This window comes from Moschus berezovskii, chromosome 12 (genome assembly GCF_049115385.1).
Source record: "Moschus berezovskii isolate FMDL1 chromosome 12, NW_MosBer_1.0, whole genome shotgun sequence".
In the NCBI taxonomy this organism is placed as follows: domain Eukaryota; kingdom Metazoa; phylum Chordata; class Mammalia; order Artiodactyla; family Moschidae; genus Moschus; species Moschus berezovskii.
The window spans coordinates 91,360,791-91,385,717 of NC_142471.1; the positions used below are offsets into that span (position 1 = coordinate 91,360,791).

A 24,927-nucleotide genomic window follows, 5' to 3' on the forward strand; every position below is an offset into this window, starting at 1 on the left:
AGCAGAAGCTGCAAGCATTTTGTTTTTAGTTTTATTTATTTTTGGCTGCACTGGGTCTTCATTGCTGTGTGTGGGCTTTCTCTAGCTGGAGAGTGGGAGCTACGGTGGTTGTGGGGCTCAGGCTTCTCATTGCAGGGGCTTCTCTTCCTCTGGATCACGGGCTCCAGGGTGCGCGGGCTTCAGTAATCCTGGCACGTGGGCACAATAGTTGTGGCACATGCACCTACTTGCCTCACAGCACGTGGAATCTTCCTGGACCAGGGATCGAACCTATGTCTCCTGTACTGGAAGGCAGATTCTTTACCACTGAGCCCCCAGGGAAGCCCGAGCACTTTCTTAATTGTGTTTACTGCTGGTTATCATTTGCAAAAAAATTATCTGCCTCTGTCCTTGGTTCTTTTGTCTGTGAGGATTTGATAGGATTCATTGTATGAAAGTCATATACAATGGTTTGGTGTTAAACCCACTGAAACTATCATATTTCACTTAAAAATTTTATTTATTTTAATTGGAGGCTAATTACTTTACAATATTGTGGTGGCTTCTGCCATACATTGACATGAATCAGCCCTGGTGTACATGTGTCCCCCATCCTGACCCCTCCCACCCCCCTCCCCACTGAACGCAGGAGCTGTCATCAGTATTTGGGATCGTGATGTTTGACTGAAAAATCCCTTCCTTCCTGTGTATTCACAGCAAACGTGCTTTTTGACACTTTCACAGTCCGAGCCATAAGAATGATTATGATCTCTGTGCCTTACTGATTTGGAATATGTTCCTGATTTATGCTTGCTGTATGGTCAAGCCATGATGAATTGCTCCGAGGTGGCAGCTACCACTGTTCTTTAATAGCAACCCCTCTGCCTGCTGTCACCTTCGTTGTGGGCCACCTGCCACCAGAGGCCAGGCTACAGATGTCCCTTGTCAATGAAATTTGACCTCAGTGAATTTGCAGGTGTCTCTGGAAGGACAGAGAAACTACCACCCTGTTTCTGTGGTGTTCCATGTCTGTAATGAGCGTACTCAGAGTTGCTTTCTCTCTTTTTCGGTCCCTGCTTTTCACAGTGCTGATGACAATTGCTAATTCCAATACAGACCATGATCACACATTCTCTCCACAGAGCTTTAAAATATGGCCAGTCGCTTATCATTAAGATCCTGAGTAATGTTTTTATTCACTCACCTTTTGAGACTCCTCCTGTGGGGGCTGGCACATTTCTGTTATATTATTACAACCCATGTGTTTAAACTTTTGAGAATGTCAAGGCCTGATATCATACAGTGGTTTATTTAAACTTTGTATTTTTCTGTATTTAAATGTATATTTGTAAATGATAGATTTTTAAAATGGATTTCTGGTGTATACTGGAGAGCCACATTTTATTCCATCTTTGTAACCATAGGGACTGAATAGTGACAGTGTATGAAGCCCTCTCTATTTCATGTTATTTGTTACTTGACAAATGGCAAGAGGGGCATAAAATTGTTTTATTTGTCAGGTTTGCATAAGAAGTTTCTTACAAAAAGCTTTTATAGTACACAACATACATAAATTCTTACATAATCATCCTTTTGAGATTAGCCTTATAGTTTTTTGCTGTTTTTCCTTTCTCTTTTTTTGGGGAAATTTTTTTGGGTATATATCTGTATTTTTATATTGTTAAAGTATAATTGACATCTAATGTTATGTTATGTAATGTTAGGTGTATGACATAATGATCTGACATTTGTATACATAGCAAAATGATCACCAGGTTAAGTCTAGTGAATCATTATATAGAGTTATAAGCATTTCCCCCCCTTTTTTTCTTGTGATTTTTAAGATCTACTCTTGAAAGTGAAAGTGTTAGTTGCTCAGTCCTGTCTGACATTTTGTGGTCAGACCCTGTAAACATAGCACGCCAGGCTCCTCTGTCCATGGGATTCTCCAGGCAAGAATACTGGAGTGGGTTGCTCTTTCCTCCTCCAGGGAATCTTCCCAACCCAGGGATCAAACCCAGGTCTACTGTGTCTTCTGCATTGCCAGGTGGGTTCTTGACCACTAGCTCCACCTCTACTCTTCAGTTCAGTTCAGTCGCTCAGTCGTGTCCGATTCTTTGCGACCCCATGAACTGCAGCACGCCAGGCCTCCCTGTCCATCACCAGCTCCCGGAGTTTACTCAAACTCATGTCCATTGAGTTGGTGATGCCATCCAACCATCTCATCCTCTGTTGTCCCCTTCTCCTCCCACCCTCAATCTTTCCCAGCATCAGGGTCTTTTCAAATGAGTCAGCTCTTCACATCAGGTGGCCAAAGTATTGGAGTTTCAACTTCAGCATCAGTCCTTCCAATGAATATTCAGGCCTGATTTCCTTTAGGATGGACTTGTTGGCTCTCCAGCTTTCAAATATGCAATATTAACTATAGTCACCGTGCTATATGTTACCTCCCCGTGACTTAATTATTTTGTAGATGGAAGTTTGTAACTTTTGACCCCCTTAATCCATTTTTCGTTCCTCCCACCCCACCTGGCCTCTTGCAACCACCAGTCTGTTTTCTGTTGGAAAACTTTTAAGGTAAGAAGTTTGCCATGATGGAAAGAAATTACCAGTTGTTTTAAAGGAAAGATGCAAAACTGAAAGCTTTCTTTTTTGTTTCCGTTTTGTTAGTAATCTTTCAGTTCAGTTCAGTTCAGTCGCCCAGTCGCGTCCTACTCTTAGCGACCCCATGAACTACAACACGAAAGGCCTCCCTGTCCATCACCAACTCCCGGAGTTCACTCAAACTCATGTCCATCGAGTCGGTGATGCCATCCAGCCATCTCATTCTCAGTCGTCCCCTTCTCCTCCAGCCCCCAACCCTTCCCAGCATCAGAGTCTTTTCCAGTGAGTCAACTCGTCGCATGAGGTGGCCAAAGTATTGGAGTTTCAGCCTCAGCATCAGTCCTTCCAATGAACACCCAGGACTGATCTCCTTTAGAATGGACTGGTTGGATCTCCTTGCAGTCCAAGGGACTCTCAAGAGTCTTCTCCAGCACCACAGTTCAAAAGCATCAATTCTTCGGCGATCAGCTTTCTTCACAGTCCAACTCTCACATCCATACATGACCATGGGAAAAACCATAGCCTTGACTAGACGGACCTTGGTTGGCAAAAGCTAAACTTTAAGCCCAAGTTTGTGACGTAGGATTATGTGATTGGCTACATTTGGATACTGGTTTTCAGACTTCAATAAACAAAAGCACCTTTTAACAGATCTGATGCTTATAATGAAGAACATGGAGTCCTGAACTCCTGTGTGAAAAGCATCTGAATTGTGTCTGTGCCTGTGTGTTTGCATGTGTATTGTATGTGTATTTTATAAAATTATGAAAACAATTCCCCAAATAGTGTTTCTACTTAGATAAATAGAAATGCAAATGTGGACATAAACATCTTGGCTAAATAAATAAATATTTAAAAGGTGGGCTTCTGAGTTTTCCAAAATGTTGATTGCAGTCAGTTTGGGAAAGATATATTATTACTTATGACAGCTGGTAGGTTCATCTCAGGGTACAGCGAGTCAGGGCTGTTGACCTAGATGTACTTACTTCCCCTTGCAATTCCAGCTTCACTGTGAATCCTGAGGATGACAAAATTTAAGAATAAAGGAATTTGTTCATGTATTGGGAGTAAACTCAGTTTAGCATACTTTCCCGACAGGGTGCCTATTCCTTGCTCTGGTACCAAAAAACCTTCTCAGATATTTATAAGTTGTCTCACTGATTATTTTACCCACATTTGAGGGCCTTTCCTCTGTGTTCCATGCTAAACATAAAGAGGCACCTGGCTGGTCTCCTACCCACTTTGCAGGGTCAAGGTGAACATCACCAAACCTCTCTGCCTGTGTTCCTCCTAGACCATCTAATCCCCCTCATGATGGACCAAGGTCCTGCCAATGAGCAGCCTTCCTGACCCAGGGCTGGCAGGGAGCCCTCTCCCTTCCTTCTCCGCTGTCACACCCCCAGCCTTCACTCATTCAAATCATGACCTGGTTCATTATCTCCCTTTTTCTTGTTATTTCCTCTTGCTCATTTAAAAGTGTCCTTGGAGTTCAGTTCAAATGAGTTCCCAATTTAACGCTGATTTAAAATGAGTGGCTGGAGGAAACCTGGAGATCTAGCCAACAGTACATTTTTTTACCCCAGGGTCTGCATATCACATCTCCGTTCCTAAAGTTAAAAAATGAAAGTCACTCAGTCTTGTCTGACTCTTTGCGACCGCATAGACTAAATAGTCCATGGAATTCTCCAGTCCAGAATACTGGAGTGGGTAGCCTTTCCCTTCTCCAGGGGATCTTCCCAGCCCAGGGACCAAACCCAGGTCTCCCACATTGCAGGCAGATTCTTTGCCAGCTGAGCCACAAGGGAAGCCCAAGAATACTGGAGTGGGTAGCTTATCCCTTCTCCAGTGGATCTTCCCAACCCAGAAATCGAACCGGGGTCTCCTGCGTTGCAGGCAGATTCTTTACCAAGTGAACTATCAAGGAAGCCCCTCTGTTCCTAAGAGACAATTTTAATACAAATTTGAAAAGCCAGGTGGCCTGTGTTTTCATCATGATTCTGCCAGTTAGCACTTCGTGACCTTGGGCAAGTTACCCCCTCTGCATCTGAGATTTTTTTTATTGTTGTCATTTAGTCTCTCAGTCGTGTCCCTGACCAGGGATCAAACCTGAGTTTCCTGCATTGGCTGGCAGATTCTTTACCACTGAGCCATCTGGGAAGCCCATCTGGGTCCTGTCGGGCATTAATAGTTTTCTGCCAAAAGCAGCTGGTGTGGCTGGAGATTTGGATCTTGTTAAGTTGTGCTTCAAAGTAAAGAAGATGGAAGACATCACTGCGGGTTAGCGCACTAACCTTTGGGGTTCTGGGCGAGTCAAGTCTTGTCTTGGGGTCGGTCAGGTGGGCTGCTATAATGTTGTGCCTTCACTCAGTCTTCATTCATGAGTGCTGAACCTGGGAGAGGTGGTGGAGTTGAGAAACTTGAATCACTTCTTTAAAAAGTAGCAATAAATCAACCTTCTACACACCACTGGAGATGGCAATGGCACCCCACTCCAGTACTCTTGCATGGAAAATCCCAGGGATGGAGGAGCCTGGTAGGCTGCAGTCCATGGGGTCGTGAAGAGTCAGACACGACTGAGCGACTTCACTTTCACTTTTCACTTTCATGCATTGGAGAAGGAAATGGCAACCCACTCCAGTGTTCTTGCCTGGAGAATCGCATGGATGGAGGAGCCTGGTCGGCTGCAGTCCGGGGGGTCGCTAAGGGTCGGATACGACTGAGCAACTGCACTTTCACTTTTCACTTTCACACATTGGAGAAGGAAATGGCAACCCACTCCAGTGTTCTTGCCTGGAGAATCCCAGGGACGGGGAAGCCTGGTGGGCTGCCATCTATGGGGTCGCACAGAGTCAGACACGACTGAAGCAACTTAGCAGCAGCAGCTACACACCACACCTTTTCCAGGGTACCAGGGCTGGAGGGGGTGATGATGAACAGGGAGGGTTCTGACTCCGTCTTGTCCCTGTAGCTCACAGTGGGCACATTGCTGGGTCGCAGGCAGTGGAGCATCCATGGCCATGCCAAGTTAATGGATAGAGGTCTCTGGTTATTTGCCCCGTGTCAGTGGTAAAGAACAAGGCATGAGAAACACATGCAAAACTGGGGATGTTATCTTTTGGTTTCTCATATAAATTTGTGAACCATTAGATTTGTCCCTTTTGAAACTGGGTATTCATTTAGATTTTCTTACCTTTTTTTTTAATTAAAAAAATTTTTTTTTTAATTTTGTCTGCACTCAGTCTTTGCTGCAGCATGCAGGCTTCTCTAGCTGTTCTGCGAGGGCTGAGTTGCCCCACGGCGTGTGGGATCTTAGTTCCCTGACCAGGGGTAGAACATCCACCCCCTGCTTGGGAAGGCAGATTCTTAACCACTGGACCACCAGAGAAGTCCCAGGAATTTCTTACCTTTCTTGATTTCCAGTGGGATCATTAGTTTTTTTGTCTTTTTTAAAAAATTGAAATCAGTTGATTTACAATGTTGGTTCATTTCAGGTATAAAGCACCATGATTGTTACACACACACACACACACATGTGTATATATTCTACAGAGTGTGATTCATGGGGTTGCAAAGAGTTGGACACGACTGAGCGACTGAACTGAACAGTTATTACAGAATATGGAGCTGAGCATCCTGTGGCATACAGTAGGCCCTTATTGGTTATCTATTTTATATAGGGTAGCATATGTATGTTAATCCCAGTTTCTTAAGGTGGATGTCTCTGGAACTGAAATTTTACTCAGCTTCTACTTATTGTGAGGGTAATTCATAACAGTCTGCCCATCCTGGTCTCCGAAAGGTTTAAGGAGGCTTTGAGTAGTTTTAGGAGGCTCTGACAAAAGAGTTGTTCAGTTAATAGTGTCACAATGGGAGTCACCATGCTGTTCCTCAGTCAGAGTTGCAGAAATTGAAATAAATGACTCATGTTGAAAGACCTGTGTCCGACATGTGGTATGTGATCATTAGTTCCTCTCCCCACGTGTGTTCATTAGTATATAAAACACTGAAAAACTGTTTTGCTAAGAAAACCAATAGCTCCACAAAAATAATGTATGTCATTTATTTTTATAGTTATTTCTTAAAAATAGATATTTAAAATACACCAAAATTATTGAAAATCATAATATGCCCCAATCGGCCACCTAGGTTTCAAAGGTTAATGTGTTGCCACATATGCCTTAAATTCTTAATGACATGACGCCTTACAAACACAGTGGTGAGTCACCCTCCCTGCCCCAGCACACCTCATCCTTTCCCTGACTCTTTTTAAGAGCACTCTCTCCTGGCGGTGTATATTCTTCAGTGTTTTCTAACTTTTACTGTATCTCTACATTTATAAACTATATTTATAGTTATATAGTTTATATATAGTATGTTGCACGTTTTAAAAAGATATACACATACAATGCAGTATATCCTTTGAACCTGTGTTTTTACACACTCATTTGAGATTTGAGTTGCATGTAAAACTACTTCCTTTTAGCTGCTGTGTGGGCTTCCCTTGTAGCTCAGTGGGTAGAGTCTTCCTGTGATGCAGGAGACCCGGGTTCGATCCCTGGGTCAGGAAGATTCCCCCGGAGAAGGAAATGGCAACCCGCTCCAGTATTCTTGCATGGAGAATCCCATGGACAGAGGAGCCTGGCAGGCTACAGTCCGTGGGGTCACAAGAGTTGGACACAACTTAGGATACCATTGGTCTGAAATATCCCATAGTTTATTTAGATACTTCATATATATTATTTGTCACCAAGCACTGTTTTCATCTCTGATTCAGAGCAGGTGTTCAAACCCAGCTTTCTCTAATTCCATCAAGCAATGCATTCAATAAATACTAGGAAGGTAAAATTTTAAAGAATGAGCTTGCAGACTGCCTGCTATATCTCTGGGATCTAAATGTAAACGAAATTGGCTGTCTATCCTCCTGGCAAAGCAGGATCAGGGCAGCCTTGTCTTGCTGGAAGAAGGGGGTTGGTATGGGGCTACACTGCAGGAGGCCCCAGGGTCCCGGGGTGGTGGGTCAGCTACCTGAGATATTGGCTGAAGGGGGAAGCAAAAGATCCTCTCTTTATGGATAATAGATATTGGGGAATCAATGACATTAAAAAAATTAGAGTGTAGTTAATTTCTAATGTTGCCTTAGTTGCAAGTGTCCAGTAAAGTGATTCAGTAATACATTTGCTGTTCAGTCGTTTAGTCATGTCCAAGTCTTTGAGACCCCATGGACTGCAGCATGCCAGGTTTCCCTGTCCTTCACTGTCTCCCAGAACTTGCCCAAACTCATGTCCATTGAGTCTGTGATGCCTTCCCACCATCTCATCCTCTGTTGCCTCCCTCTCCTCCTGCCTTCAATCTTTCCCAGCATCAGGGTCTTTTCCAGTGAGTTGGCTTTTTACATCAGGTGGCCAAATTATTGGAGCTTCAGCATCAGCATCAGTCCTTCCAATGAATATTCAGGATTGATTTCCTTTAGGATTGACTGGTTTGATCTCTTTGCTGTCCAAGGAACTCTCAAGAGTCTTCTCTAACACCACAGTTTGAAAGCATCAATTCTTTGGTGCTCAGTATTTTTTATTGTCTAACTCTCACATCCGTACATGACTACTGGAAAAATCATAGCTTTGACTGTACAGACCTTTGTTGGCAAATTAATGTCTCTGCTTTTTAATATGCTGTCTAGGTTTGTCATTGCTTTTTTTCCCAGGGGCAAATGTCTTTTAGTTTCATGGTGCAGTCACCATCCACGATGATTTTGGAGCCCAAGAAAATAAAATTCTGTCACTGTTTCTGTTGTTTTCCCATCTATTTGCCATGAAGTGATGGAACCTGATGCCATGATCTTAATTTTTGGAATGTTAGTTTTAGGCCAGCTTTTTCACTCTCTTCTCTTTCACCTTCATCAAGAGGCTTTTGAGTTCCTCTTTGCTTTCTGCCATAATGGTGGTGTCATCTGCATATCTGAGGTTATTGATATTTCTTCTGGCAATCTTGATTCCAGCTTGTGATTCATCCAGCCCAGCGTTTCTCATGATGTTCTCTGCATATAAGTTAAATAAGCAGGGTGACAATATATAGTCTTGACGTATTCCTTTTCCGATTTGGAACCAGTCTGTTGTTCTATGTCCATTTCTAACTGTTGTTTCTTGACCTGCATACAGGTTTCTCAGGAGGCAGGTAAGGTGGTCTGGTACTCCCATCTCTTGAAGAATTTTCCACAGTTTGTTGTGATCTACACAGTCAAAGTCTTTAGCATAGTCAATGAAGCAGTAGTAGATGTTTTTCTGAAATTCTCTTGCTTTTTCTATGATCCAATGGATGTTGGCAATTTGATCTCTGGTTCCTCTGCCTGTTCTAAATCCAGCTTGTATATCTGGAATTTCTCAGTTCACATGCTATTGAAGCCTAGCTTGAAGGATTTTGAGCATTACTTAGCATGTGAAGTGAAGTGAAGTCACTCAGTCGTGTCCAACTCTGCAACTCCATGGACTGTAGCCTACCAGGCTCCTCAGTCCATGGAATTTTCCAGGCAAGAGTACTAGAGTGGGTTGCCATTTCCTTCTCCAGGGGATCTTCCTAACCCAGGGATTGAACCCAGGTCTCCTGCATTGCAGGCAGACACTTTACTGTCTGAGCCATCGGGGAAGCATGTGAGATGAGTGTAATTGTGTGGTAGTTTTTACATTCTTTTGCATTGCCCGTCTTTGGGATTGGAATGAAAGCTGAGCTTTTCCAGTCCTGTTTTTTTCCAGCCACTGCTGAGTTTTCCAAATTTGCTGGCATATTGAGTGCAGTGCTTTAACAGCATCATCTTTTAGTATTTGAAATAGCTCAGCTGGAATTCTATCACCTCTACTAGCTTTGTTCATAGTGACGCTTCCTAAGGCCCACTTGACTTCACAGTCCAGGATGTCTGGCTCTAGGTGAGTGATCACACCATCATGGTTGTCTGGGTCGTGAAGATCTTTGTTGTATAACTGTTCTGTTTATTCTTCTTAATATCTTCTGCTTCTGTTAGGTCCATACTGTTTCTGTCCTTTATTGTGCCCATCTGTGCATGAAGTGTTCCCTTGGTATCTCTAATTTTCTTGAAGAGATCTCTAGTCTTTTCCATCCTATTGTTTTCCTCTGTTTCTTTGCATTGTTCACTTCAGAAGGGACTTCCCTATAGCCCAGATGGTAAAGAATCTGCCTGCAGTGCAGGAGACCTGGGTTCAATCCCTGGGTTGGGAAGATCCCTTGGAGAAGGAAATGACAAGTATTCTTGTGTGGAGAATCCCACGGACATAGGATCCTGGCGGGCTATAGTCCATGGGGTCACAAAGTATCAGACACGACTGAATGACTCACACACACATTTAAGAAGGCTTTCTTACCTCTCCTTGCTCTTCTTTGAAACTCTGAATTCAGATAGATATATCTTTCCTTTTCTCCTTTGCCTTTTGCTTCTCTTCTTTTCTCAGCTATTTGTAAGGCCTCCTCAGACAACCGTTTTGCTTTTTTGCATTTCTTTTTCTTGGGGATGGTTTTGATAACCACCTCCTGTACAGTGTTGCGAACCACCATCTACAGTTCTTCAGGCACTCTGTCTATCAGATCTAGTCCCTTGAATCTATTTGTCATTTCCATTGTATAATTGTGAGAGTATGTATATAGTAGTGTGTTTGTGTTAATTCCCAAAGTCCCAATTCATCTCTTCTCTCCCTTCCTATCACCTTGGGTAACTATAGGTTTGTTTTCTGTGTCTGTGGGTCTATTTCTGTATTGTAAACAAGTTTACTTGTATCATATATTAGATTACACTTGGAAGTGATATATGATATGATATCTGTCTTTGTCTGATTTACTTTGCTTAATATGATAATGTCTAGGTCCCTCCACTTTGCTATAAATGGCACTGTGTCATTCTTTTTTATGACTTGGTAATATTCCATTTGGAACCAGTCGGTTGTTCCATGTACAGTTCTGACTGTTGCTTCCTGACCTGCATACAGGTTTCTCAAGAGGCAGGTCAGGTGGTCTGGGATTCCCATCTCTTTCAGAATGTTCCACAGTTTATTGTGATCCACACAGTCAAAGGCTTTGGCATAGTCAATGAAGCAGAAATAGATGTTTTTCTGGAACTCTCTTGCTTTCTCCATGATCCAGCAGATGTTGGCAATTTGATCTCTGGTGCCTCTGCCTTTTCTAAAACCTGCTTGAACATCTGGGAGTTCACGGTTCACATATTGCTAAAGCCTGGCTTGGAGAATTTTGAGCATGACTTTACTAGCGTGTGAGATGAGTGCAATTGTGCGGTAGTTTGAGCATTCTTTGGCATTGCCTTTCTTTGGGATTGGAATGAAGACTGACCTTTTCCAGTCCTGTGGCCACTGCTGAGTTTTCCAAATTTGCTGGCATATTGAGTGCAGCACTTTCACAGCATCATCTTTCAGGATTTGAAATAGCTCAACTGGAATTCCATCACCACCACTAGCTTTGTTCGTAGTGATGCTTTCTAAGGCCCACTTGACTTCACATTCCAAGATGTCTGGCTCTAGGTCAGTGATCACGTTATCGTGACTATCTTGGTCGTGAAGATCTTTTTTGTACAGTTCTTCTGTGTATTCTTGCCACCTCTTCTTAATATCTTCTGCTTCTGTTAGGTCCCTACCATTTCTGTCCTTTATCGAGCCCATCTTTGCATGAAATGTTCCCTTGGAATCTCTAATTTTCTTGAAGAGATCTCTTGTTTTTCCTATTCTGTTGTTTTCCTCTATTTGCATTGATCACTGAGGAAGGCTTTCTTATCTCTCCTTGCTATTCTTTGGAACTCTGCATTCAGATGCTTATATCTTTCCTTTTCTCCTTTGGTTTTCGCTTCTCTTCTTTTCACAGCTATTTGTAAGGCCTCCTCAGACAGCCATTTTGCTTTTTTGCATTTCTTTTCCATGGGGATGGTCTTGGTCCCTGTCTCCTGTACAATGTCACTAACCTCCTTCCAGAGTTCATCAGGCATTCTATCAATCAGATCTAGTCCCTTAAATCTATTTCTCACTTCCACTGTATAATCATAAGGGATTTGATTTAGGTCATACCTGAATGGTCTAGTGGTTTTCCCTACTTTCTTCAATTTCAGTCTGAATTTGGCAATAAGGAGTTCATGATCTGAGCCACAGTCAGCTCCTGGTCTTGTTTTTGCTAACTGTATACAGCTTCTCCATCTTTGGCTGCAAAGAATATAATCAGTCTGATTTCAGTGTTGACCATCTGGTGATGTCCATGTGTAGAGTCTTCTCTTGTGTTGTTGGAAGAGGGTGTTTGCTATGACCAGTGCGTTCTCTTGACAAAACTCTATTAGCCTTTGCCCTGCTAGGAAAAGGAGTGCATCAAGACTGTATATTGTCACCTTGCTTATTTAACTTATATGCAGAGTACATCATGAGGAACGCTGGGCTGGAAGAAGCACAAGCTGGAATCAAGATTGCCGGGAGAAATATCAATAACCTCAGATATGCAGATGACACTACCCTTATGACAGAAAGTGAAGAGGAACTCAAAAGCCTCTTGATGAAAGTGAAAGAGGAGAGTGAAAAGGTTGGCTTGAAGCTCAACATTCAGAAAACAAAGATCATGGCATCTGGTCCCATCACTTCATGGGAAATAGATGGGGAAACAGTGGAAACAGTGTCAGACTTTATTTTTTTGGGCTCCAAAATCACTGTAGATGCTGATTGCAGCCAGGAAATTAAAAGACGCTTACTCCTTGGAAGGAAAGTTATGACCAACCTTGATAATATATTAAAAAGCAGAGACATTACTTTGCCAACGAAGGTCCGTCTAGTCAAGGCTATGGTTTTTCCCGTGGTCATGTATGGATGTGAGAGTTGGACTGTGAAGAAAGCTGATCACCGAAGAATTGATGCTTTTGAACTGTGGTGTTGGAGAAGACTCTTGAGAGTCCCTTGTACCGCAAGGAGATCCAACCAGTCCATTCTAAGGGAGATTGATCCTGGTTGTTCATTGGAAGTACTGATGCTAAAGCTGAAATTGCAATACTTTGGCCACCTCATGTGACGAGTTGACTCACTGGAAAAGACTCTGATGCTGGGAAAGGTTGGGGGCGGGAGAAGAAGGGGACGACAGAGAATGAGATGGCTGGATGGCATCACTGACTCTGTGGACATGAGTTTGAGTGAACTCCAGGAGTTGGTGATGGACAGGGAGGCCTGGCGTGCTGTGATTCATGGGGTCGCGGAGAGTCGGACATGACTGAGCGACTGAACTGAACTGAACTGAACTGAATGTTCCATTGTGTACATGTACCATGTCTTCTTTCTCCATTCCCCTGTTGATGAACACTTAGATTCCTTCCATGTCTTGGCTATTGTAAATAATGTGGCTGTGAACATTGGGGTACATGTATCTTTTCGAGTTAGAGTTTTCTCTTGATAACAATGGTATTTTTTGAGGCCTGAAAGACTCTGAGGGACAGGGAAAGGTTTTAAAGGAAGTGTGAGTCAAGGGCCCAGCCCTAAGGACCTATGAATCCAGCAGGGGAGACGAAACTAACATGAAACAGAACAACTGGGATGGAGCAGCTTGCTGCTGTGAGCTGCGCCTCTTGTCATCTTTTCCAGAAAGGAAATATCCTCTTTTTCTCTACCTCTTGACTTCTGCATCCACAATACCTTCTGGAAATACTTTCAAGGCATCTAGAAAGTCCAGAAAAAAATTATTTTTAAAGGCCATGTAATATTCCGTGCTATGGATGTACCATCATTTATTTGACTATTCTGTTACTAATGGGTCATCTCCTTTTGTTGCTGTAATTGGCTAAAAGCTGTTGCAGTTAATGTCCTCATACTCTACATATGTCCTGATGTGGTCAGATTTCTGCAGGAGAGTCTACCAAGACTGGCATGGTTGCAGAGGAGGGTGTACGTATTTCTAATTTTAATAGATGCTGCCTTATTGCTTTTGAAAAAGGCTAGAATTTATACTACACACTACCCACCCCCCCAACTAATGTATAAGTGTCATTTCCCCTCATGGTCACCTCTAATATTATGAAAGTCTTTTTAAGTGTCTGACATTGTTTCCCATTTCTGTGGCGACTAGGCAGTATGAATGTCTTTTTGGAAGCTGTTGGTTGTGTTTACTGTTTGTCTCCTGCTCATCTTTTGCTTGGGTGTTCTTATTGCCCTTTCGGTTTTTCCCTGGGTTGGTTTGTAAGAGCTGTTTATCTAGAATCAATATCAACCCTTTGTCATCCGGTTTATGAGTATTTGGACCAGTGATTTCATTTGCCTACTGACGTTGCTTCCCAGCCAGTTCACTGAAGGATGACAGTTGCAAACTGTGTTTCGTCAGCTCAGAGAACATCCTAATTTGTTCCATAAGTTAACCAACCTTTTGGAAAGGTCCACGGACGAAGTGTGAGCTCCATGGGTAAGATGCAGTCTCCTTGTTGATGAACATGGTAGCTCACTGCATCAGCTGAAGTTTCTATCACTTAACGCTTTTCCGAGTTTCTTCAAACCATAGGGAGACACACCTACGTGTATGCCTGATGTAGAGGAAAACACAACTGATCTTTGCGCAGCTTTAATGCTCTCAGCCAGTCTCTCGTGTCCTTATGGGAGAAGAGCCCTGAAATACTGTATCGTTTTTCCTTTCTAGAAACTGCATCATCCTCAAAGCCTCATCCGCCTGTTGTGGGCAAAGTGACTCATCACAGCATTGAATTATACTGGGATCTGGAGAAGAAAGCAAAGCGGCAGGGGCCCCAGGAGCAATGGTTCAGGTTTTCTGTCGAAGAAGAGGACCCCAAATTGCACACTTACGGTATCATTTATACGTAGGTGCAATGTTGAATTGCTTAATATTTTGCTTTGGTTTCTCGATTAGCTGGATTGGTTTCTGTTGTCTCCAAGAAGACTCGGTTTTTGAAATTAAAAGGATGAGTCAGCATCATTTGCATCCATTCTTTCTGTGAAGGATGAATTTCGGAAAAGAAGGGTGAGCGGTCTCTGACATTAAACCTCCTAGACCTCTGAGAGCTCTGTGGGCTTCTGAAATGTTCTAATGGTGGATATTTCAACTTGGAAACGTGGAGACAGAATCAGAGGAGAGTTGGATGAAATCGCGTGAGGTTCCCATCAGGCTGCCCTGGGCACAGGTGTGACAACTCCCTGACACTCACGTTGCATCACTGGTCCCTCGCTGACTCTTCCAACCCACCTGCCACCTCCCTCTCGCCTCCATCAGGGCCTGGCTTTTCACCGTCCCCTTGAAAGTCTTTCCTTCTGTTTTTATCTATTTTTTGTGGCTGCAGTGGCTCTTCACGGCTTTGCACAAACTTTCACTCGTTGCGGCGAGTGGAGGGGCTACTCTTTGCAGCGCGCTGGAGATGAGATGACTTTTTCTCATTTAGACGGCTCTTCTAGTGGCAGAGCACAGGCGCTAGGCGTGCAGGCTCAGTGCTTGCGGCACACAGGCTTACTTGCTCAGCCGCATGTGGAATCTTCTGGGACCAGGGATCGAACCTGAGTCCCCTGCTTTGGCAGGTGAACTCTCATCCACTCCGCCACTGGCGAAGTGCTCCTTCTGTTTTTAACACAGCTGGTTCCGCCACACCACGCATGTGTCATAGCAAATACTGGCCCCTCCTCAAAAGGCTCCCCGAGGTAGCCGTCCTTCCAGCCCGCTCACCTCTCTGCTGTGACCGGATTTCATTTTCTCATGACATCTGGCTCTGCTGGAGTCACTTTGCTGTTGGTCTCTTCATTTTCTGTCTCCCCCACCCCAGCATCTGAACTCCACGAGAGGCAGGTAAGATTCCTGCTTTGCTTCAGACTCTCTCCCCAGCTCCCAGACAGCGTCAGCACACAGGAGGCCCTCAAAATACTTGTATCAAGAAGTCATTTGTTCCCTCCTCCCCGACCCTTAGCTTTTACTTCAATCCTTATTTCTTCCTTTGGCAGCTCTACTGCTTGTAAAATGACTTTGTGTTTCAAGAAGAAGACCAACAATGAGGAACCAGTTTGGTTTTATATGTAACTTTTAATTTTGACATAATTGCAGCTTCACATCTGGCTGTGAGAAATCGTACAGAGTGATCCCGCGAACCTCTTACACTTTCCCCAGTGGGGACATCAGGGAAAACTGTAGGGCAGAGTCATCATCCTGGTGATGATGAAGTCATGATGCGGAACAGTTGCAGCGCTTGGCTGGACTTTGCTCAAGGTGGCATTATGGTGAGGGTGCATACCCAAACCACGGTATCCTTGCGATTTGATGAATGATTCTTTGTACCTAGAAAAAAAAAAATGCATGCACTTACCTGAAAAAAACAAATCCACCCCAAAGCATGAATGATGATATAAGTGTCCCTATAGAGAAAAAGATCCAATTTCTCTCCTCCTGTCTCGGTACCATGAGCCGCGCTTGGAGACGTCAGGGGGCGCTCTCCTAGGGGCTCCTCTACTTCCCGCCTCCATTTCTCCTGTGCTGGGCGATCAGTCATGTCCACTGGCCTCCAGCCTGGGTTTCTCAGAGATCTGAGTGCTGCCTGGCCTGGAAGCTCACCTGGTTGGTTGCCTGGTGTTTGAGGACCTGTCCCGAGGCCTTCAGAGCCCCCAACCCTGAGCCACCATTGTGAGACCCTCATGCTGTCTCAGAGGATTAGCACAAACCTTGACACTAGGTGGCAGAGTGAGACCATGTTAATCTTGTCCTCTTTTCTCGGTTCCATCCCTTTCCCCCTAGGTGTATCGTTAAAACTAGGAAATGCCTTTCTTTAAAAAGCGGTGATCTAGACCACCTGACCTTGGTCTCGTGGATTTAAGAACTTTGTTTCGACCCGTCACTTTCTGCTCTCCTGCCCCACCAGGGTCGATGCTGTCATCCTCGGCGCGGGCGCTCCTTCTCGCAGCCCGTGATCCCGCTTTTGCGAGTTCTCCCTCCTCACGTCCTTTCTGTGCTTTCTCATTCGCCTCCGGCACGTCCCTTGCTAGGTTGCAAGGAGGGTCTGTTTTCTGAGTTGTCGCTGCTGAGTCCCCAGGTCCTACAGCTGTCCACAGTGGCTGATGTAACTGTCCACACCCCTTTTAGTGGCTGTGTAATTGTCCAAATCCCACATTTTCTATTTTAACCTTCCTTTTGCCACGTTGTCTGCGATGCGTTTCCGTTGCTTGCAGGATGACGGTCAGGCTCCCGCAGACTAACATTTGATGCTCTTCAGTTTGCCCACCACCTGCCTTTCTTCCTGTCTCTTATTTTTGAGCACGAACCTTCCAGTGGAATCTGCTTCACGTCCTTGGATGACACCTTGACTTTTCTTGCACGTGCGTTCAGCTCTTTTCCCTGTTCAGACCAGCCTTCCCCAGCACGCCACTCCATCCTTCCCTCCACCCGAGTCGGCTTCTGTCTTGACTGATACGTTCCCTTTGCCCTCCTATTATCTGCCCTCTAAATTCCTCCAGTAGTCGTTTCCCCTGCCGTGCGCTTCATTCATTCGTTCAATCAGCACCTACTACATGCCAGACATTGTTCTGGTTGCTGGGCTTACCGCACTGGACGAGCAGACCCTAATTCCTCCCTTGTGCTGAGGAAGATGGATGGTTAGGAAGGAACAGAAGTGAACACACGGTGTGTCTGATGGTGGTGAGCACCAAGGAGGAGAAGCCGGGGGCTCGGCGTGGCCGTGAAGGAGGCGTCCCAGAGCGGGTGACACTGCGTGAAGGAGCAGGGAGGGGTATCTGTGAGTGTCTGTAAGACCATCCTGGGCAAAAGACACAGCTGGTGAAAATGCCTGGAGTCCCAGAAACGCTGAGCAGTGGAGTGAGTGAGAGGGGAGACAGGGGCTGGGCCAGAGAGGAGACCCCTGGGGTCCCGGGGGCTGCCCCTCTGCCATGTGAGAAGCCGCCGGGCCCCGATAAACCGTGGAGGGTGTGGTGGTCTCGCCCCGGGAGGGTCACTCTGGCTGCCGAGGGTGGAGCCGAGGCGGCCACAGCAGGGAGAACTAACTGGGGAGCGTCTGTAATAATTTAGGTGGGAGACGACAGGGTGCTGAATTCAGGGTTTTTAAAGACCATTTTGAAAACTTTTGCTGGACCAGGCGCAGGATGTGAGAGAAGGAGGATAGCAGGGGGCATCCGTGGACAACTTGAGGTTGGGGGCACCGGGATGACATGCCAGTCCGTGGGCTTTTGGAGACCTGGCGTCCTAGAAAGTGTGGCGAGTCAGACACAGGCCCCTGGCCCTGCCTCCTGGCACCTTCTCCGAGTCCTGAGCCGGCAGCACGGCCTGCCTGCCTTTCCCTGGGCTCGTTTTGCAGCTCCAAGTGCTCTGATCCCCACCCTGGCCTCCGGAGGCCTGCGGGTTTCTGTCGCAGCCTCGGACCAGCTTTCTGTCCTCCAAGCGTTCAGCACCCGCTTCCCGCAAACGTTTCCCAGCTGAGACGGACCGCGGGGCGTGAAGAGAGCACCCTTCCTGCACTGGCCGTCTCCCCAGCGGCTGCTCCTCACATCCCCTCCTTCTTCACATCCTCTTCTTCCTCACTCCCTCTCCCTGCAGGGGCATTTTGCCTGCAGTGAGGCCGCTGCCGCTGCGGACAGCCTCGTCTGCCTGCTCAAAACCCCCACCCAGGAAGCTTGTGTGTGCTCTCGGACTGCCGAGCTCAGCTTCCAGTTGTGAAACTTGGCCACCTGAGGACAGATATCATGGGTCAACATGATCATTTGTCCGCAGTACAGTCAGTCCCTTACATACGAGTGAGGTCCATTCCAAGAGCAAGTCGGTGAGTCCACTTTGTGAGTCCAGCAAAGTTAGCCTTGGTACTCAACCAACAGAACCGGCTCCATGGTACCGTGACAGGTTTGTCACACTTGTCACGTAAATGACACATAACTAAGCAAACAAGAGTACACAAAAGCACAGCCTCTGGTAGAGGGTGCGTGCACGTGACAATGTACGCCAGGCACGTGAACTGACAAGGGGCGTGATGGGACACGTGAACGCGCGTTCCCGTCTTTGCAAGGTCACAGCTTGAAGGTCCTCGTGTAGGGGACTTACTGTACAGTCACGCGCCAGCTGTGTGTCTGCCCTGCGGGAGGGAGACCAGGCTGGAGGCCACCTGGGGGCAGGGGCAGACGCCTGGTTTGTCCTTTGTGCCCAGGAGTTCAGCCCCAGGTGAGAGACGGCCGGCCATCCACGTGAGCTCCGTACCGCCCTTCTGGTAGCTCTAGAGGACGTAGCCTCCACGACCGGCTGTCTTCATCGCGGGTCTCCCTCCTGTCTAGGGGCTACGCGACCAAGCACGTGGTGGAAGGCCTGGAACCACGGACCCTGTACCGATTTCGGCTGAAGGTCACCAGCCCCTCCGGAGAGCATGCGTACAGCCCGGTGGTCTCGGTATCCACGACCCGTGAGTATTCAGAACTCAGAGCTCATCTGTCTAATGGTGACCGGCCAGCGTGAAGGGGAAGATGCTCTGCTTTCTGCTCGGCCCGACCGGACGCAGAAACTGCTGCGTTTTTGAACGCCGTGATAACATTGTTCGCTGGCCGGGCCTGGCCATCCCCGCAAGGGAAGTCACGTGAACAAATGTGAGACCTGTTTTTGTGTCAGCTGGCACTACCCTGGGAGCGCACATTCAGGAAAAAAAAAGGATGGAGTCACCTTTCTTAGGAAATGGGCCGGGGGGCGTGCGGGCCGCCCCAAGGGTTCCCAGGCCGAGAAGCAGGCTGCCCGACTGGGTGACCTCAGAGGAGAGGTACGCTTGGCATCTTGTCCCTTTGAGACAACGTCAGTGCATCGTCATGACTTGACGCATAAACCTGGTTCCTGGGGATGCCGTGCGTCAGGACACATGGTGGGGGACATGTGGGGGGGAGGGGCGAGAGGCCGCATCTTTGCCCAGGGCCAACTTAGGAGTGCAAATATTTTCTGTGATCTTACTTTCTCTTTTAAAGGTTTACTTATTTTTGGCTGTGCTGGGTCCTCATTGATTTGCATGGGCTTTCTCTGGCTGCACTGAGTGGGGTTGACTCTTCATTGCCGTAGCGGGCTTCTCACTGTGGTGGCTTCTCTTGCTGCAGAGCACTGGTTCTAGAGCGCACAGGCTCCTGCAGTTGCGGCTCCCGGGTTCTAGAGCACCGGCTCAGTAGTTGTGGTTCACGGGCCTCGTTGCCCTGAGACCCGGGATCGAACCTGTGCCCCCTGGCTGGGCTTCCCTGGTGGCTCAGCTGGTGTAAAGAATCCGCCTGCAGTGTGGGGGACCTGGGTGTGATCCCTGGGTTGGGAAGATCCCCTGGAGAAGGGAAAGGCTGCCCACTCCAGTATTCTGGCCTGGAGAAGTCCACAGGCTGCATAGTCCGTGGGGTCGCAGAGAGTCGGACACGACTGAGCGACTTTCACTTTCCCTGCACTGGCAGGCTGATTCTTCACTGCAGAGCCACCAGGGCGGTCCCGTGATCAGTATTTAAAAGCATTTTGAAGGTGTGTGTGTGTGTTACACAGTTCCATCTTTGAACTAGAATGCTGTGAAGACTGAAACAGTCAGAAGTGTTCCTCCCGGCCCACCCACTGAAAACACGGACAAACCTTTTCTCGGTTGCATAAAGGGAATCCACCCCTTGTGAGTTAAACATTATTTTCAAGTTTCATTCATTATAGCATTTGGCTTGAATACAGGTGTATATGCTTTCCGTGAGTTTCAGTTGTGTCTGTAAGGTCTTTACTCACGGAATTTTTCCTGTGCAGCAATGATCATTCGATTTTGAGTTGGTTCTCAACAGCTTCCATTGCATGGGGGCCATTAGGGGTTTGGATCTCGGTTTAGCAAGATGGGAATTTAATTAAAGCTGAGCGTGGCTTTTCAGGGGGTGACATCGTGTACAGCCCCTAAATGGTGCTCAGCTGATTGTGAAGAAATACAGTTTCAGAGAAGGCTTTTGATGTGAAATGGTCAATTCCAAAGATTCTTCACGGCTTGGCTTTAAGCTGGAGAGGATGAACGCACTTGCTTTTCTATGGACGCTGTTGAGCTCCTGGAGTGTTTTAGGGGAAAGGAAAGGCAGACTTGTGTTGGTTCTTTGTGCGCTGGGGGAAGGCACAAAGAAGGGAGGAGAGCAGAGAGGAGGAACATGGACGAAGGGAGCCCACCGGGTGAAGAGAGACCCCGGAGGCCAGCTTAGGGGCAGGCGGCTCCCCCAGGCCAGCGTTCAGCTCCCTGCCGCCCTCTGGTGGCTCCACCCCTTCACTCCGGGGCCTGTCGAGTCCACTCCAGGGGCAGAGCTCTGCTGCAGGTGGGTCCTCGTGGGGTTGCCCCTGGCCTGCCGGGCACCCGGGTCCTCCCCCAGCACAGAGCCGTGTCTCTGGGTCTCCCCACCTCTAAGCAACGCTCCATTGCCTTTTATTTTACACAGTCATTCGTCTCTCCTGGCTTCCACCTACTGTGTGCTGAAGGGCGAGGGTGATGGGTTAGCCATGTCTAATTGTAGAAGAGCCTTAAGACAGGCGTGGGCGGATAGTGAACAAAATGCCCCGAGGCAGAACCCAGAGGAGGAGGAGATGCTCTGATTGGCTCGGCTTGCTTTCCTGTGTCTCAGGAGGTGGGTCTGGTTCCCACTGGCTGGGGAGACGCCCCTGAACCTGCCAGGTGAGTGGAACCGGGCGCAGAGAGGCCTCTGGTGGCCACTGGCATCCTTAGTATCCCACCGAAGCCAGGGCAGGGGCTCCTGGGCCTTGTGGCCAGAGGTTATGGGGAGTCAGGGCACCACCTGGAGTTCTTCTAGGAAGACAGAGGACCCCCCCACCCGCCATAGCTCTTGGTCTATCAGCTGACGATGGTGGTGCCTGCGAGCCAGGCGTGCCTTCTCCTTGCCTAGTGGACTTCGGAGAGGCAGCCGTGGATAACTGGGCCGGTGGTCCAAAGCCTTTGTCACTGCAGTCCGTGGCTTCTGCGGGTGGAGAGACAAGGCCTCCTGCAGGGCTGAGGGTGGGCTGGGGACGAGGCTCCCGGTGAAGACACCCTGGGAGCCGGGCGTCAGGTCACAGTGCGCGCGCCTGCATCCAGGACGCGCGCCGGACCTCAGGGTCCTCTCCTGGGTGGGAAGGATCGGGTGCCTCTTCCTTCTGGCTGGCTGCTGCTCGCTTAGGCTGTTACTGTAATATGCAAAGCAGACTCTCTTAAGGAGGCAGATCATGCTAAACAAAGAATTAAAAATGTGCATGTTATATAAACCGAGCGAAAATGCATCTGTGGGTTGATAATTTGCATTCGGTCTGAAAGTGTTTTAATGAATCACAAAAGCATGTACTTTGTTTGAATAAAGGATGCTCAGCCTTTTTTTTTTTCCTTCCCCAGGTAAAGTACACGAGACTCTTGCTTAAATGAGGCATGCAATTTTAATCAGTTGGGCCCTTAAAAAGAAAGAAAAACAGCTGCTGCTTGTTAATTGGCAAATATTTTCCCCAATGAGCTCATCATTTATTCACTGTTTTTAATAGAGACTTAAATTCCACCAAGAAAGGTGTTATTACCCCACTTCAATATCTGCTGGGGCATCTGCAGCTAAATGACCGTCCTAGAGAACGTGAGCTGAGGCTTCCCAAACGCTGCTCTGCCCCCTCCTCCTCCTGGCCAGGTGTCCCCGCCCGAGGTCCCACCTGACCAGTGCCACCCATCTAACACACGGGGGTGCTCACGGGTGTCTTCACCACCAGCAGCATCAGTTCAGTATTTGGAATTGTGACACCTGGGGTCAACATCAGAGAAACAGAACCACAGATGCAAAGCCTGCCTTTGTCATATTCTGTTGCACGTACTGACGGCAGTCCCTTGGGTCAGGTCCACGGGGTCTTGAAGGGCTTGGGGGCAGTGGACTGAAACATCATGCTCACCCTGGAATTTCCTCTCTGTTCTTCATGACTCCTGCCTAGAGTGGGACTGGGAGGAGCTGCTCTGCCCTGCAAACAAGAGTCTTTGCATTTCTTTTCTGTTTCTCTGTCAATTCCTATAACCAGTGAGACCTTTCAAAGCTTGGTGGTCCCTGGCGGGGCTGGTGGTCACACTCGGGACCTCTTTGCCTTCCCGGCAGGGCTCTGAGAGGGTCAGTGAGTTAATGCTGAGACAGAACTTCCATCCCTGATGACAGTTACTGCTTCCTTTTGCTGGATCTCAGAGAGCAGGGCGTGGTGAGCAATTATGTTGTTTTTCTTCTCTTCCAGGAGGTGTCCTTTTGTTCTCAGAATGAGTTCAGAGAGCGCTGATGACCCCTTCCAGAAGCTAGGACAGGCAATGTGTTGTGTTAGCTGCTGAGTTGTGTCCAACTCTTTGAGACACCATGGACTGTAGCCCACCAGGCTCCTCTACCCATGGGATTCTCCGGGCAAGAATACTGGAGTGGATTGCCATTTACTTCTCCAGGGGATCTTCCCGACCCAGGGATCAAACCTGGGTCTCCTGTATTACAGGAAGATTCTTTACCGTCTGAGCCTCCGGGGACACTTATTTAAATTACATCCTAATATCATGATACCCTGGTCTCTGCTTTGCGTGGTCCTCGAGCTTCTAAGCGTGAAATGAACTTCCTTCACTTTCTGATATTTGCCTGCCGCAGAGCTCCTTGGCGGGGAGCGGGAGTGCCACGCAAGGAGAGGTGTGCTGGGGCAGAGAAGGGGAATGACGTGGACCAGAGGTGGTCGGCGGTACTGTGCTGGGTGCCGTGTGTGCTTTTCGGACTTTCCTTCAAATCCCAAGAAGTCAACCTATTTCTGAAGGCTTCTAAGCTTTAGGCCTCCCCTTTCACTTCACACTTGGCAGCAGTTGGGGTTCATAGGTGTGTATTTAAGATGTCTGCTTGTACCCAACGTTTAGTAAGAGTGGAAGCCTAGAGTGGACTGGTCAGCTATAGCAGCATCTAGTCAAGCCCCACACTCCCTCCTTGGACAACTCCCTCAGCCTTTCTTGTCCTGGCCTGTGGTCTGAAGGAGACTCTAAAAGCATCGTGTAAAGTCCTAGATTCAGTTAAGAGGATCGAGTTAGGATACCATACTTTAAAATTCAGTAGAAATAGGATGAGCTTCCTATGTTCTTCTAGACAATTCTGGAGAAGGCAACGGCAACCCGCTCCAGCGCTCTTGCCTGGAGAATTCCATGGACAGAGGAGCCTGGTGGGCTGCGGTCCATGGGGTCGCAAAGAGTTGGGGCACAACTGAGTGACTAACACGATTCCTACGTTCCCCTAAATGATTCCATTCAAGTCATGTATTTTTGTGTTTTTAGTGGCAATTGAAGTTTGCAATTCACAGGGGTGGGGTCGTTTTGGTGCAATAACTTGGACTTACCCACCACACCGTCCTTCTCCTCTTTTCCAGGAAGGGAGAGGGAAAGGGAACTTTGGGTTTCATTTGCTCATTAAAGGATAGATCATTTTAAGTCCATCCAACTCTAGTGTCCAACTCAGCCTCTGCACTGTTGGCGTCTGGGGCTGGATAATTCAGGCTGTTGGGGCTACCCTGGTCTGCAGAGTGTTTAGAGGCATCCATGACCTCCATCCCCTAGATGCCAGTAGTACCAACCCTTAGGTTGTGACAACCAGAAATATCACCAGACTTCACCAAATGTCCCCTGGGGAGCAAACCTCTGTGCCCTCCCATCGCCCCTCCCGAAACCACGGGGCTAGAGATGACCCCTCTCCAAAGGCCAGGGTCGGCCATGGGCCTCACCCTCTGATGGCTCATCGTGCTGCTTTCATTTAAGGCTCTGGGTCTAAAACTATGTGTGGGATGTTGAAAAGGAAGTATAACGTAGCTGAGGCATCTTGAGGAGATGAGCCAGCTCAAGCAGACAACATGGTTGTTTCAAGAACAGTTTTCACTTGCCTTAAATTTATTTTATGGGAACAGAAGAAAGGGTATCAGCTGAAGGTCACTCTGATAGGGATCCATTCATTCCTCTGCCCCGCTGTTTCCTGGCTTGTACTCTGTTCAGGGAGAATTGTCCAGGGAAACTGGCAGGAAAGGGGCTCCAGTGCTGGGAGCTGGTGCCACGGACCGTTTCTCCACCAGCACAGGTGACCAGGGGCCTCGGCAGGCTGGATGTAAGAGGGAGGCTAAGGTGTGGGGTGAGCCCCAGGAGGCGGCCTGAGGTGTGATGCAAGAAGACGGTTGCGGGGGATGTTTACTTTCAGAGTTGAGAAGGTAACAGCTAAAAGTCAGCCCCACAGCGTGAAGGACAGAAGAGGAGCCTGTGTGTGTCTCCTTCTCCCTGGTGCCCCCTGGAATGAAGACGGGGGATGGACGTTACTCAGTTCAGCTCAGTCGCTCAGTCATTTCCAGCTCTTTGCCACCCCATGGACTGCA

At 47.4% G+C, this 24,927-nt stretch overlaps 1 protein-coding gene across 4 annotated transcripts in view; it reads left to right on the plus strand.

The window, feature by feature from the left end:
• FANK1 (fibronectin type III and ankyrin repeat domains 1) overlaps positions 1-24,927 on the plus strand; it is a 111,919-nt gene that overhangs the window by 64,226 nt on the left and 22,766 nt on the right. For 3 of the 4 annotated variants that reach the window (XM_088842426.1, XM_055424411.2, XM_088842427.1), the window contains exons 2-3: positions 14,239-14,416; positions 18,861-18,985. In XM_088842426.1, coding sequence (XP_088698552.1) covers positions 14,239-14,416; positions 18,861-18,985 — 303 coding nt within the window. The remainder of the gene's footprint in view (positions 1-14,238; positions 14,417-18,860; positions 18,986-24,927) is intronic. The other variant, XM_055424412.2, reaches the window with a different exon arrangement.